Consider the following 14,466-nt stretch of genomic DNA (forward strand, 5'->3'; position numbering starts at 1 on the left):
AATAAGGAATTGAATGAAAGAAATTACATAAAAACGAGAACTTTAAATAGTAAATTAGTTACTAATATCGACAAAAAAATTAATTTTTTTATGATATCTTTAAATTTATATTTTATTCAAAAAAAAACATTATCCTTCATAATCATTGTGATTTTCTAATCATATGTATATTTTAAAAATCACAATTTTCGTCAAAATCAAATGTGACTCGTAATTATTAAATTTTTTCAAAATGTTTTCCTAATCATATGTGATTTAAAATTTGAAAACAATGATCCAAATTAAACATTTAAAAAGAAAAATAATGAAAAAATAAAATAAAATGTGATGTGTAGCAAAACACATTTAAAATGTATAATATCACATGTACTTCAAAATCTAGTTCATAATTTACACATATCACATGCAATGTTGTAGATAAATTACAGTTCTTTTCTACCATGATCAATATCATATATGATACATTGATGGAAATTAGTGATTCCTTTTTAGGAAAAAAAATGTGGATTAATTGTAAATATCACATGTGATTTTTGATGAAAATTGTAATTTTGTCTAAATAAACTATTTCAATAAATGAATATTTTAAATGAAAAACTAAATTACATCTATTTTAAATGTTGTAAAAAAAATAATCATGCTTAAATCACAAAAATTATAAATAAATAAAAATCATGAATAAATACCTTAATTACATTTATTAGATAACCTTTATATAAATAAATAAATAAATTTCTGTATATAATATGTATACAACAAATGATATATATGTCATGTTGGACCATTTTAAAAAAAAGTTTTATATAAGGTATTATTTAATCCAATGATTGGTCCAGAATTATTCTCTTATTTTTTTTTTAAATAAGTATCATTCCCGTTTGATCTCCCCCTCCTCCCTCCTCCTCCTCCTCCCCCTTCTCTTTATATGGGACAAATTTATGAACCACAAAGGTGGTGTACGAATGGTTTGAGTTTGGACTCCAAAAGTCAAAAGTGTCTGGAGGTCTCCGATTCGAATCCAATGAGAAATAAAAATCCCCTTGTGACGGAGGTTCAAATGTGGTGACTTCACGGATGGTTGCTCTGGGATTAGTCAACTTGCATAACGAATTGGATATCCAGGTTAATCAAAAAAAATTATGAGATCTATGATATCCAATTTTAACCATAAAAAATTAGTTGAAAAATTAAATATATATAAATTAAAAATATTTTTCTCTCCTACCTCCTAATTTTTTTTTCTCTTCTCGTTCCTCTCTCCATAACACACACGTAAGCATAACTGAGCACATTTAAAAAAAATACTAATATAGTTTGTGAACACACTCTAAACCTACGAGATTTGGTATAGTTTGTGAACATATTATGAACATAAACTAAGTTAATAAACCTAAATCTAAACATACTACTTGTGAACACTCTAATAATTTTTTTATTTATTAAAGTTGTTTACATTGTGTTCACAACGTGTGCACCTTGTATGCACGGTGTGTTTGTTGATACGGAGATAAGAGAGAATAGATAAATATGGTATATGCTTCCTAAGACAATGCATCAATTTTTTCTTTAATAGATACAATTATTATCTCTTAACTGACTAATTAATAAATATAATTATCATAAATTAGTGGCTTAGGATGAATCTCACATATTTTGTAGTTCTCAAATGATTAAACACACACACACACACACACACACACACACATATATATATATATATATAAGAGAAATAGAGTTAAGATAATAAGCGTAAGAATGGATCTAAAACTTTAGATCACCTTTAATCTCAAACTCATCCATGAATTACCCTTGATACAGGGATTGATCCGATGCATCTAATATCGTTGCATCTCATCATAATATGTATCCAATGGTGGAGATCTATTCTTATGCTTCTCAACTTACATTTCCTTTTAACTTGAACCCTACCATATGTGTGTGTATATATATATGAACGAATCTATCTGGAAATAAATGTTGAAATTTTTATGATGCTCTATTCCACCACATACCTTTTATTCGAATAATTTACATACTCTATGTTACATCATCTCATTCATAATGTTTTTGTCTTGCACGAGGATAAATTAGTTGTTTGTTAAACATAGTCAAGTATATTGATTAAAAACAAAAATACTCCTAGTGGCTTTAACCTAGCGGGTAAAGAAATGAATATAGTTTAACAAACGTAAATTGTCAATATGGAATAAAAAGACAAGATAAGTAATAATTTGACGATGTTAGTGTTGATCATATGTATGATTTATGTTTGTTGGGCCACGTATTAATTTGCTGATGATCCACTGATCTATCCCACTATTCTATCAACACTCAGTAGTTATTGATTTTTTTTTGTATATTAGTTTCTTGGTACATATTAAAAGCCCTTGGTAAAATCGAAGGCTAACCGATGTGAAGACAAAAGGTTACTGATGCAGTCTCGTGGATCAACTGTCTAAATTACACACCAAGATTCTAAAGTAGCTTATATGAAGAGTGAAGATGTTTTGAAGCTACTAGTCGATTGAAGGAAGATCTTCATGCATCGAGATTTTTAAGTAGCTGTTTGAAGATACTAATTCATCCAAAGAAGATTTTCTTACAGACTGGTCATATCTCTGCAAGACTTGTAATTGATAAAGGCATTCCTTATCAGCAGGTTTGTCTCTACATGAAAAGTGTTGTATGCATGCAGAGTACGATGAAAATGATATATCTACAATGGTTAAGTCAACCCATGCCTCATTATCCTAAGGTGACAAGTGTCCCCATGCATTTAATGCATGAAGGTAGTATAAAAGGCAAAGTGCATCTCCCATGTAAACCACACTTCCCTGAAAGAATTTCTAATTGCATTCTCAAGGCAATCGACTTTCTTCTATTACTCTCCTACTCTTTTGTATGTGAATAAAACCTTAGTGTTCTTCATTTCATTGCAAGTACTTTATGTGTTATTATTGTAAGTTCTTCTTTGTGTAAGATTGTTTAGGTTAGGTTATCATTTCCTTCTTCCGCAACAATCTGTATGTTATCTCTGTGTGTTAATTCTTGATATACATCAATAAGAATTACAAAATTGAAAAGGGTATGTGTAATTGTATTTAACCTCCCCCCTTCTACAATTACTTTATGTTTATTGTCATCCCATTTGGGACCAACAAGTGGTATAAGAGTAGTTAGCTTAATCTCATAAGCTAGATTTGCAATGGTCTCTTCTTTACCAACCTCTTTCCTTTTTCGTACCATGACAATGACACCATTGTCAATCCTCCAAAGTTCAACAAGAACAATTTTTCTCTGTGGAAAAGTCGCATGACACTCTTCCTTGAGAGTGTTGACAGTCAATATCTCTTTATCCTTCAAGATAGACCTATTGTTCCAAAAGTCTAGATTTGTCATGGGAAGAACAAAAATTAAGGTGACTCTTGAAATGATTATGATGATGATGAATATAAATCTGATTCTACTTGAAGGGTCATCATTAAAAATCCTAAGCAATACAATAAAGATGACAAAAGAAAATTTTCTTTGGATACCAAGGTAAGGGCTATCATTGCCTTGTCTCTCCCTGATGATGTTTATCACTCATTGGTGAATCTCACTACTGCTAAGAACATGTGGAACACCCTCTGTGTTCTATATGAAGAAACCATTGAAGTAAAATAAAAAAAGAATCACTAATCGTAAATGTTACAATTGCGATGACACTTTTCATCTGGCTAAGAACTGTCTAAAGAAAAGATTCACTAAGCCAATAGGAAAGGTGAAAGAAGAAAAGTCTCCTAACCCTAGTGGATCCATCTGTATTGTATCTCTATGTGTTAATTCCGCAACAATCTGTATTGTATCTGTATGTGTTAATTTTTGATACACATCAATAATAATTAAAAATCTGAAAAAAGCTCGTGTAATTGTATTCAACCCCCATTTACAATTACCTTTTGTTTATTGTCATCTCATTCGCAACCACCGATGTTAAGAAGTTTGATAAAAGAAAATAGACAAAAACTGATATAATTTATATGACTATGCAAATATAAGTATATAATTAACAAAAATTTTTATCAAATTTTTTTATAAAAATACAATAATACTTTTGTCTCGCTTATTTAAGATCATTTCATGATTACTTCCATTTCAAGCGTAATCAAAACCAAAACGAAATTGAAGATTCCAACAAATAAACAGTTGGTCTATTTTTTTGGTCAAGACAAGTACATATATCTAACCACTTTATTACAATTAATGGTTACACGATTAAAATTAATGATAAAAAAATCTAATTTTCTTTGAGATATTTTTTTGAAAACAAATAAAGCTAATTTTATTTGAGATATTTAGAACCCGAAAAAATGCTCTAAAATCTCGTGATATTTATTTGAGATTTAGAAAGGGTGTCCTAACAAGAAAAAAGAGTAAATTACATTTTCGGTCCCTATAGTTTGCTAAAAGTTATGACTCTCATCCTTGTGGTCTTGTAACGGCAGTTTTCACCCTTATAGTTTACAGTTCGTTGTTATTTTCGTCCATAAGGTTATAACTCCTATCTGTAAGTAGAGGGACATAAACAACAAAGAATTATAAACTAAAGAGACAAAAACAATATATAGATTGTAAAGTGTAAGAACAGCAACAACAATAAATTGTAAACCATATGAATGAAAATCTTAGTTTTAAAAACACATGGATGAAAATAACAGTTTTCAACAAACCATAAGAACGAAAAACATAATTTACTAAAAATAATTAAATAAAACATTAATTTGTTAAAATTTTGCGTTTTGCAGTTGTTGTCGTATTCATCATGTAATTTGGTAATGCCTAGCTTCGGAATAGCTAACCTAATAAGTTTGATGTGAATTTTAACATGTAAACCTTGATTTTTGACCTAAATGAAAGATAAAATAATTGTTAACTGTAAATTATTATTATGACAATTGAATTGTTTGTTTTTTAGAAATTAATTTATTCAGTTATATTTTCATAATACATGAAAGTAATTTATTTATTCAATATAAAATTATGTTTTGTGAGTGAAAATGAAGAGCAGATAATATTTTTTTGAGAATAACTTTTAAAAATATTTATATAGCATCTAAACTATGAATAAGAAAAATGATAAAATACATTGCATTTTTGATATTTTTTTCATGCATAAATCCTGCTTTTTAACCAATTTGCTATTATTAAAGGATTACATTACGGAATTCATATTAGAAAGGATTTAATGTATGACAGTCAATTGTATTTAGATGTTGATAAAAATTCTTAGATTTTGGTCATTCGTCAAACAATCTATTGGTAATTAAGGGGATGTTTACCCAAATGCTTATCCGGTAAGCATTAACTAATAAGAGTCAACACTATAATTTATTTAGATGCTTAAATTTTAGTACATCAAAGCATATCGAATACACCAATTCACTAGGTAAGCGCTTACCTGGGTAAGAGTTAGCCATCCTCACTTATCGGGTAATAATACTCTTCATCCTTCTCATCACTCTTACCCGGTAAGATTTTTAACCCTTCACATGTTCATTCGATGAGAAAATTTATACGTTAAGCACTTAACAAGTAAGTGTTTAGTAAACGGCTCCTAAGTGAACCATTCATACAAAAATTAAATTTTACCATTAATTGAAAATCGAATTTTATACAACAATTTACCAGGTAAACGGTAGTTGGATAAGACTTGTCAAACTCAGGTAAGACTTTTAGTCACTGCAATCGTTCTCACTTATTAGGATTTTCGTATTTTATCATGTTATCTGGTAAGATCAATAACTGATAAGCACTTATCGAATAAACGTTCAATAAAACAGATCCTAAAATGATTTAAACCCATTCCTTAGATTCTATACTCTGAACGATAATTCAAACGAATTATGAACAAATTAGTAGAAATTAAGTTTGAGAAAATAGAATGAGAAGTACAAGTAGAATGATGGTAATGCCCAAGCAGAAGAGAAGAGGAAAAGAGAAACTAGAAAAGCACTGTCCTGTTTCTAAATTCTGATACCACATGTTTTTGGAGCCTGCATTCAAACTAAAGTCCCCACTCCGTAGCTACAACACAAGATCACAACCGTCTGCCGTCGTCGTTTACACTTCGTTTTGTTCCGTTATCACGGAGCAATTTAAGCATCACTTCAACCTTGTTTGAATTTATCACGGTAAATAATCACTTGAACAAGAGCTACTATCGTGTTGTCCACCTTTATGTTCCACCTCCGTCGATATTTGTCCGGAGGAAACCGTCGGGAACTCGCCGCACTTCCGGCATCTCGTCATCACTAGCATCTGTCTACACGACGGACACGAGGAATGCGAACTGAGCCACATATCAATACATCCGACGTGAAATCCATGTCCGCACGGCGGCAGAATACGGATCTCGTCTCCATCCGTGTACTCCGCCAGACAAATAGCACACTCGCTGGATGACAACTTCTCACAGTTTCCCCCATCTGATCCTTCTTCCTTTGACAAATCATAAACGAACTTCGGTAGCGCCTCAACGATCTTCTTTTTAATGCCTTTATTCGCAGTCGTCTGGCCAGGATTCCGTCGGTCTTCGGCGGTACTGGATCCCCGACGAAGCCAAGCGCAGCGAGCAACCGCGATAAGGCCTAGAACACAAATCAGAGCACAGAGGAGAGCGGCGAGAATGACAACGAAATCGGACTCAACGGCGACTGCCTCCGGCGGTTGTGCCACCGTCTGATCGAATGATGAAGATGAGTTAGCAATTGACGACAAGAATCTATAGGGACGAGTCATAATTCATCCAACTGTGTGTTGTAGGTGAAAGTGTGTGAGAGAGAAGAATGAGGTTGGGTTTTTAGAGAGAGAAAGGGTGTGGATAGATTTAGCATGAGAAAGAAGATGAGTAGAAGTGTGTTATATATATGTGTGTGGAGCTGCATATGGACCTTCGTAACTGACAAAGGGTTCTATCTGGTGCTTCTCAACTAGACTATGATCCATGTACCCTTTTCATTTGTAACTGAAATTAATTAAAATAGTTATTTTTATTTATTAATTTATATTTTACATATTTTTTCTCTGTCTTTTTTTGGTCATTTTACAGATATAAACAAAATTTGTCAAACACTAAAAAACAACTTATCAGCTTATTGCAGTTTGATACCGCTGTAAGCTAATCCAAACATTTTTTACAAAACTCCAGTTTGATACCACATAAGTTAATAAGCACTTTTACAAAAAAACATAAGTTGTTTTAAATAAGCAATCCCAAACACCCCCTTACATCATTAATTAAAAAAAAATTGCCGACGTAAGTGTAAAATATAATTTTTTACGTATCTAGATGAAAAATGTAATTTTTTTTGTAGACAGGGGTATAAAGTGTAACATTTTTACCTTTTAGCTGAGTTTGTAAATTGCAGACATAAATTTTACAAACGAATACCTATTTTAGTAAACTTGAAGCAAAAATGGCTAGGAGTTAAAACCAACCTTAAAAATAATTATTTTTAATAATTTCCATTTTTATATCGATATAAAAGTAAACTATTGTACACTATATACAGTATAAATTATAATGTTCTTTATTTATATTTATTTATTCATTATATGTGATCAAGAATTAATTTTAATATCTGTTGTCTCTTTAACACTTGAGTATTATTTATTTTACTTTTTACACTTTACTAAAAGCATTGATGTATTATGGTGATATAATATAATGTAACATGAATTTTGGGATGCATCAAGAAAAGTTAGAGACGAACTCTTACTATATTTAAATTAAAATAATAAAACTTTATAATTATAATTTTATTTTATTATATTATCTTAGTTATATTATATCAAATAATTTATTTATTTGTGGTCATAAATTTATATATCATTCTTTCAGAAATATATCATTTATTATATTTTAAAAGCAATTGTTTTTTTACTCATTTGTAAACCTTAGTTGTTCGAGTCCTTTAAGGAATATTGAAGATTTTCTTTATTGTTTTCAAATCCATAACAATTTTTGTATTGAACTCATAAATTTCTGTATTTTTGAGTTACATCCAGATCAGAAAAAAAAAAATTAATATAATTTTACCATTCATATAATAATCAAGCAATACACAAACTGATTTAAAAAGACATTATTTAACCACCCCACTAATATTGATACTTTTATATTATAATGATCCCCTTTTTATGAAATTTAAAGTTAGATTGCCTAATTACCCTTTATTCAAATAAAATTAAATGTCATGTCCCTTTATTTTGGGTGGCAATTAATATCTACTTTCTTTAAAAGTTCAAAGAAACCTATCTTATGATATTGCATTGGTATTTTTATCACGATTATATACATACATATAAACTAGAAATGTATCCATATAATACAATATGATATAACTCGATTCTAAATGTATAACTCAAACCCTTAATCTTGATTTATGATTTGTTTTATTTTTTGTTCTCTCGATTTAATTTATTGTTATGGCTTTGGGTGGTTCTAAGAAATATTGGTTATCATTTTTATAGAATATTATCTTATATTGGTAGGGCTTAAATCGAACAAACAAACAACAGCTAGTGGATGAAGATGGCAGCTAGAAGAAGAGTCATGAGTAGCTCTGTTTAACTTTTTTTATTTACAAAAGATGAGAAAGAGGATAATGATAAGAAACACGCCAAAGGATATTTGAAAAACAATGTGCTACTTCTAAATACCAACTAATCCCACACACTTTTCGGACCCCGCCACAACAGTGAACTTCCCCTTCTCTAGCTATACACAAACCTCCAAAGACCGTGCAAATGGTCCGCCGTGTCAGTTACTCTTCATTCCGTATCACGGACCACCAGATTCAGATAGATTATCAATAAATTATCATCGGATGGGGAATTGCCTTTGCGATTTTTTCCAAAATTTTAAATCATCAAGGTAAATAATCACTTGAACTAGAGCTATTACTCTGTTTCGCTTCTAATGGAACTTTTCCGACGGAAATCGTCGACAAGTCACCGCTCTTTTTGCACCTCGTGGTGATCAGGATCTGTCTACACGACGGACAGGAAGAGTGAGAACTGAGCCATGTATCAATGCATCCAATGTGAAATCCATGTCCGCATTGCGGTAGTACACGGATCTCATCTCCGTCAGCGTACTCCGCCAAACAGATCGCACAGTCACTCGAAGACAACTTTCCACAGTCGTCGCAGCTCTTACCTTCCTTGCTCGAATCATACGTAAACTTCGGAAGCACTTCAATGATCTTCTTCTTGATTCCTCTATTCGCAGATGGCTGGCCTGGAGTCCGGCTATCGCTAGCAACAGATCCACGACGGAACCATGCGCAGCGAGCTACAGCGATGAGACCTACAACACAAATCAAAGCACAGAGGAGAGCGGCGAGGATCACAACGAAATCTGCCTCGACAGCCACCGCCTCAGGCGGTTCCGCCACCCCCACCGCCTTATCGACAGCCGATAGAAATCTGTACGGGCTAGGCATTGTTCATTCAACACTGCAAATAGTGTGTGTGTGAAAGAGAAATAAAATCTCCAAGGGTTTAGAGAGTAGTGGATAGACCTTTATTCTTTGCTTGGGTAGAAGAAAAGTGAATTATATATTGAGTGTAGGGACTGGGGACCAGGGATGCACCTGCATCTGCACATGTGGGGTATATTAACAGACATGGGATTGATTCAGTGTTTGCCCTGCTACAGAACTTGCCACGTACCATCGTTTCTAAATTTTATTTTTAATTTTTTTTCGGTGGGTTTAATGGTTTTTTATGCCACCCACCGATTGCCCAACTTTACACGATATCATCGTAATATTTACGTCATATATTTCATTTTTGTTACATGTTATTTGAATAACATCTAAATTATAAATATAAGTCTCACATAAAAGTTTAAAATTAAAAAAAAAAAAATTAATATTAAAAAAAAGTTTATCGTATTAAACTTAATTGATGTTAGTTTATCTTCCAACATGACAAAAGCACAAATTGTCTAATACTAAAGTTGGACAGATATCTTATAAGAAAATATTAATGTGTTAATTTATATGTGGTTGCATCAATTTAGCTAGGCTTATTTTTTGTTGTCTCTAAACAGGCTAATTTTCGAAGCTCTCCAAACAGCATGTGCGGTCAATTCTTTCTTCAAAATCATTTGTAGCAGTAGCTTTCAAATAGTCTTGTATTCGGTGTCGTTAGAGGATTTTGGATGACGGGTTCTGTCAATGTAAATAATTCATAACTACATATGTGAATTGTGATGGGCTAGACACTATAAGATAAAAAGAATGGGCCTAGCTAATTAACACAACTACATATAAAATATATAGATTAATAGAAAATAGTAAAACAAGACTGGTCGATGGAAATTCAAGATTATAACGTGAATAAATCATGTTATTGTTATCTTTTGACCATTTTGAAAACTATATATAACATTTCTCAATAGTAATATTTTTGCTCTAGGGCGGTTAGAAGGATGAGTGCCATGCTGCATTCTTTCCTTTCGGTTTGGAACGCTCAAAATATCAGTTGTTTGTAAGTCAAGTAACGTTACCGTTTTTCTAATTTCAATCGTGGTGCTACAATTTTTTGTTATGATTACCATCATGTGTTCGATTTTGCTGCAAAATTTCAAACCAAGCCTTCATTTTGTGTTCATATAAGATAACGATTATAACTTGTTTCATGTTCTGAACAATACTTGGAATTAATTTTGTTGACTAAGGGGCCGTTTACCAAACTCTTACTGAGTAAGCATTTTTCGAGAGTCACTTACCTTATCGGGTGAAATGGAAGGACCAAAAATCTTACCCGTTAAGTGAGGGAGAAGACTTACCCAGTAAGAGCTTACCGATTAGAAGATGCTCACCGACAATATATTTTGATAACCAGAAATGTTACCCACTAATTATGGTAAGCAGGGTGATGACTCATAGCAGTAAGTATTTATTCAGTAACAACTTGATATACAACTCTAAGTTCATAAACACGATAGCTCTTTAGAAACACGTAGAAAAGTTGGGAGTTGAGAGAGAATTCGGCCCCCCAGAATGAGATTGCGTTTTTTTAGAACTTCAGGTAACAACAGTCGGTAAACTCCAATATGCTATTTTTTTTTGTTTTAACGACTTAATTGACGAGCGTTGATTACGAAGGAACTGATTCGAAAAATAATAATTATTATATTACTTTCTATTTTAATTTATAATTAACTTTTAAATATAATATATATTACAAACTTTTATTTTTTTCATTACTTATCTGGAATAAATTAATTGGAACAATTATTTGAATTTGAGGGTAAAACTTTTTGACAGTTAACTGACGCAACAAAAAGAAGATAAAAAACGAATTCCGTTGCCGGGACTTGAACCCGGGTCTCTCGGGTGAGAGCCGAGTATCCTAACCAACTAGACTACAACGGATGATGTTACTTTATTTAGATATATAATTTATATTAAAAATAAAGTTTGGCTTATCTGTTTAAAAAAAATGTGATTGTAACATTTAATGCTTTCTTAATATTGTTTATGGACTTTTCGAACTTATGCTTTGTTTTTAAGTCATTATACAAAACATGAAACTAAATCAATTGTGATTTTGTTTGATAGGTTCTATATTCAAAAAACTTAGAACTGATTAACAATGATTTACATAAAAAAAATTGATTAACCTGGATATCCAACTTGCTATGTGAGTCGACTAATCTCAGGACGACCATCTGCTTTGGAGATAGCCTGGAGTCACCGCATTTGAACCTTCGTGGATTTTTATTTCTATTTGGATTTGAACCTGCGACCTCCTGGTACTTTTGACCTTTGTAGCCAAGTTCAAACCAATCAGGCACCACCATTGTGGTTAATGATTTACATAGTTTGTGATCAATGGATCTAAATTGTAAGTTTAATTTTGAAAAACAATAAGAAAAATAAAATAAAATAGAAGGTTTTATAGTGTGAATTGAGGATGAAAAATTAATGTAAATTTTTATTAAAAAAATCAATAATTTAACACTTATTTTGATGGTTTTGTTTGAAAACTTGTGTTTGGTATGCAATAAGGTCACTTTTTGTAAAGTTACATTAAATAATGTTTTAATATAATGTAGGGGTTTTTTTTTCTAAAAAAGTTCAATTATGTTCCTTGAATTGAGGGTTGTTTTTTTAAATCAAATTTGAGTAGATAACTATTAATTTAATAATTAACTTGCTACCTATCGAACCTAAAATTCACTTTCAATTGCTCTTTGTAGTTGACGGGTAAGGTTTCCTACCCACTGGTTACTGTCTACTGATTAAAGTGGTACAATATAGCTACTGCAGCTAAAGTTGGGTAGCTAGACTATCTACCCTATGTTTTTTGGCACTCGGTTCCTTATCTTAAGTCAAGTTCAGTTGAGTTTTTTGATTCGGAACTCTTAGTCGAGCTGATGACGGGATCTTTTTTTTGTTCGAGGTTCAAGAGGAAGAAGAGAAGAGGAACCACCGCCCAATGGTGCTTTTACGAAAGTTCTCTAAGATATAAAAACCAGAAGTTTATTGTTTTTTTGAAATAAAATATGTATATATATATGTGTGTGTGTGTGTGTATATATATATATATAAAAACTCCAAGTTTAAAATATCATATAATTATAAGGTCTCAAAAATAGAGAATATGTTAGTGATGAATATAATTCTTGTAATAATTGACTTTTATTTCTATATTTTAAAAAAATAAAAAATAAATCTATTAAAGATATCTTAAGCCAACAACTAACTTTTATGCCGACTGTTGTCTTACAATTATTGCAAACTTATAAGTTTTTATTAAAAGATAAACGTGTATAGAATATGGATGTCAATTGAGGTTAGCTTTTTTAAACATGAAATTTTAATATATTTTGTACATATAATAATTTTATAAACTTGAAGTTTTAATACTTTCGTTTTTAGAGCATCTCCAATTTTACTCCTACATTTAAACTCATCTGGTGAGTGAAATGCATGGAATTTGATATAAAAAGCAAAATATTATACTGTTACTCCAATCATACTCCCTACATTATCAAATATAAATTATTTCAATAGTAAAGTACCAGTAGGTCTCAGGTTCAAATCCAAGGAGAAATAAAAATCCTCTTGTGGCCACGGAGATTTAAATGCGGTGACTCCGGGCTATCTGCAAAACAAGTGGTCGTTCTGAGATTAGTCGGCTCACATAACGGGTTGGATATCCAGGTTAATAAAAAAAAAAAGTAAATGACATGGAAGTGCATATGTATATTAAAAAAATAATGTAGATTATTTGTAGTGAGGTTTTTACAATGAAATAATAAATATTAATGTATTGAGCCAATGTAAGGAATCCATTAAAATAAAATAAAACTCATTCGGTTCCCTATAATTGTCCCGCTCTATTACTTTGAGTGAACTACTAGATAGTTCGGACTCCCTTACGACGTCATGTTTGGAAGGCGTTTTTGTGGACAGCTCTGTATGCAATTTGGAACGATTTCTTTCAAATGGCCCGTTTGAGGCTGTGGATCGTTTTTTTTTGCTCTTCAACACCTCTTGATTTTTTGGATTTCCAAGCAGACCGTAGGTTTCTCTCTATCATGGATGGAGTGGTGCGGGGGATTTGACTCTGTTAAATAGTTTGGATTTATTCGTTTCGTTTTGTTTGCCTCCTAGCTTCGGTTTCTTTTTTATTGTTTTTTGGGTGTTTTCTAGTTTTTGCAGAAAGTTAACCTCCTTTTTTTTTATTAACCTGGATATTCAAACCGTTTTGCGAGCCGACTAATCACAGTGCGGCCATTTGCTTTGCAGATAGTCCGTACCGTAGTCACCGTATTTGAACCTCCGTGGCCACAAGAGGATTTTTATTTCTCCTTGGATTTGAAACTGAGACCTTCAGTTACTTTTGACCTTTAGAGTCAAGCTCAAACCAATTAGGCATCACTCTTGTGGTTAGTTAACCTCCTTTTATATCTTGTTTTTTTTTTGTGTTTGGTCAATATAACTTAAAAAAAATATATAATTAACGATAAAAAAACCCATTGAAGAATAATAAGCTGGTTTTAAGAATTTCAATTAATATTCCTTTTGGTGGGTCCTACTCCTACCTCATGCAACTTGAGCCACACTTCTCCACGGTTATGGCGAAGTTGTTAACGGTAGAAGCCATTATCTCGTATGCCTCGTCATTCCTTGTAAAATATAATAATTATTTATATGTTTGTTAAATGTTCAACATGGCCTTTTATTTATAATATTTACTTTTTTTTAAGTCATGTTAAATAAGTACTCAATCTCTACTTCATAAATTTTCTTTTGATTGGTAGAATTGGATATGATTTGAAATTCGATCTCATATTTGGTTGAATGGTTGTCTATTTTTGAAATCTTAAGGGGTGTTTGGTTCATAGAATGGAATTTGATAGAATTGGAATCTATCAAAGGAATTTGAATTTAAAGGAATTAG

At 31.5% G+C, this 14,466-nt stretch overlaps 2 protein-coding genes and 1 non-coding gene across 3 annotated transcripts; all 3 read right to left on the reverse strand.

The window, feature by feature from the left end:
* Nucleotides 1–5,831: 5,831 nt before the first annotated feature.
* LOC112514205 (RING-H2 finger protein ATL8-like) lies at nt 5,832–6,869 on the reverse strand. Its single transcript, XM_025120538.1, has one exon. The coding sequence runs from the start codon at nt 6,778–6,780 to the stop codon at nt 6,169–6,171; it is 612 nt and encodes a 203-aa protein (XP_024976306.1). The 5' UTR covers nt 6,781–6,869; the 3' UTR covers nt 5,832–6,168.
* Nucleotides 6,870–8,591: 1,722 nt separating this feature from the next.
* Nucleotides 8,592–9,580, reverse strand: LOC112517695 (RING-H2 finger protein ATL8-like). The gene has a single exon (XM_025125082.1). The coding sequence runs from the start codon at nt 9,486–9,488 to the stop codon at nt 8,913–8,915; it is 576 nt and encodes a 191-aa protein (XP_024980850.1). The 5' UTR covers nt 9,489–9,580; the 3' UTR covers nt 8,592–8,912.
* A 1,776-nt stretch (nt 9,581–11,356) lies between these two features.
* Nucleotides 11,357–11,429, reverse strand: TRNAE-CUC. The gene has a single exon. It is a non-coding gene; the product is annotated as a tRNA-Glu (tRNA).
* Between the last annotated feature and the right edge of the window lie 3,037 nt (nt 11,430–14,466).

This window comes from Cynara cardunculus (genome assembly GCF_001531365.2).
Source record: "Cynara cardunculus var. scolymus isolate 2C chromosome LG 1, CcrdV1, whole genome shotgun sequence".
NCBI classification, from domain to species: domain Eukaryota; kingdom Viridiplantae; phylum Streptophyta; class Magnoliopsida; order Asterales; family Asteraceae; genus Cynara; species Cynara cardunculus.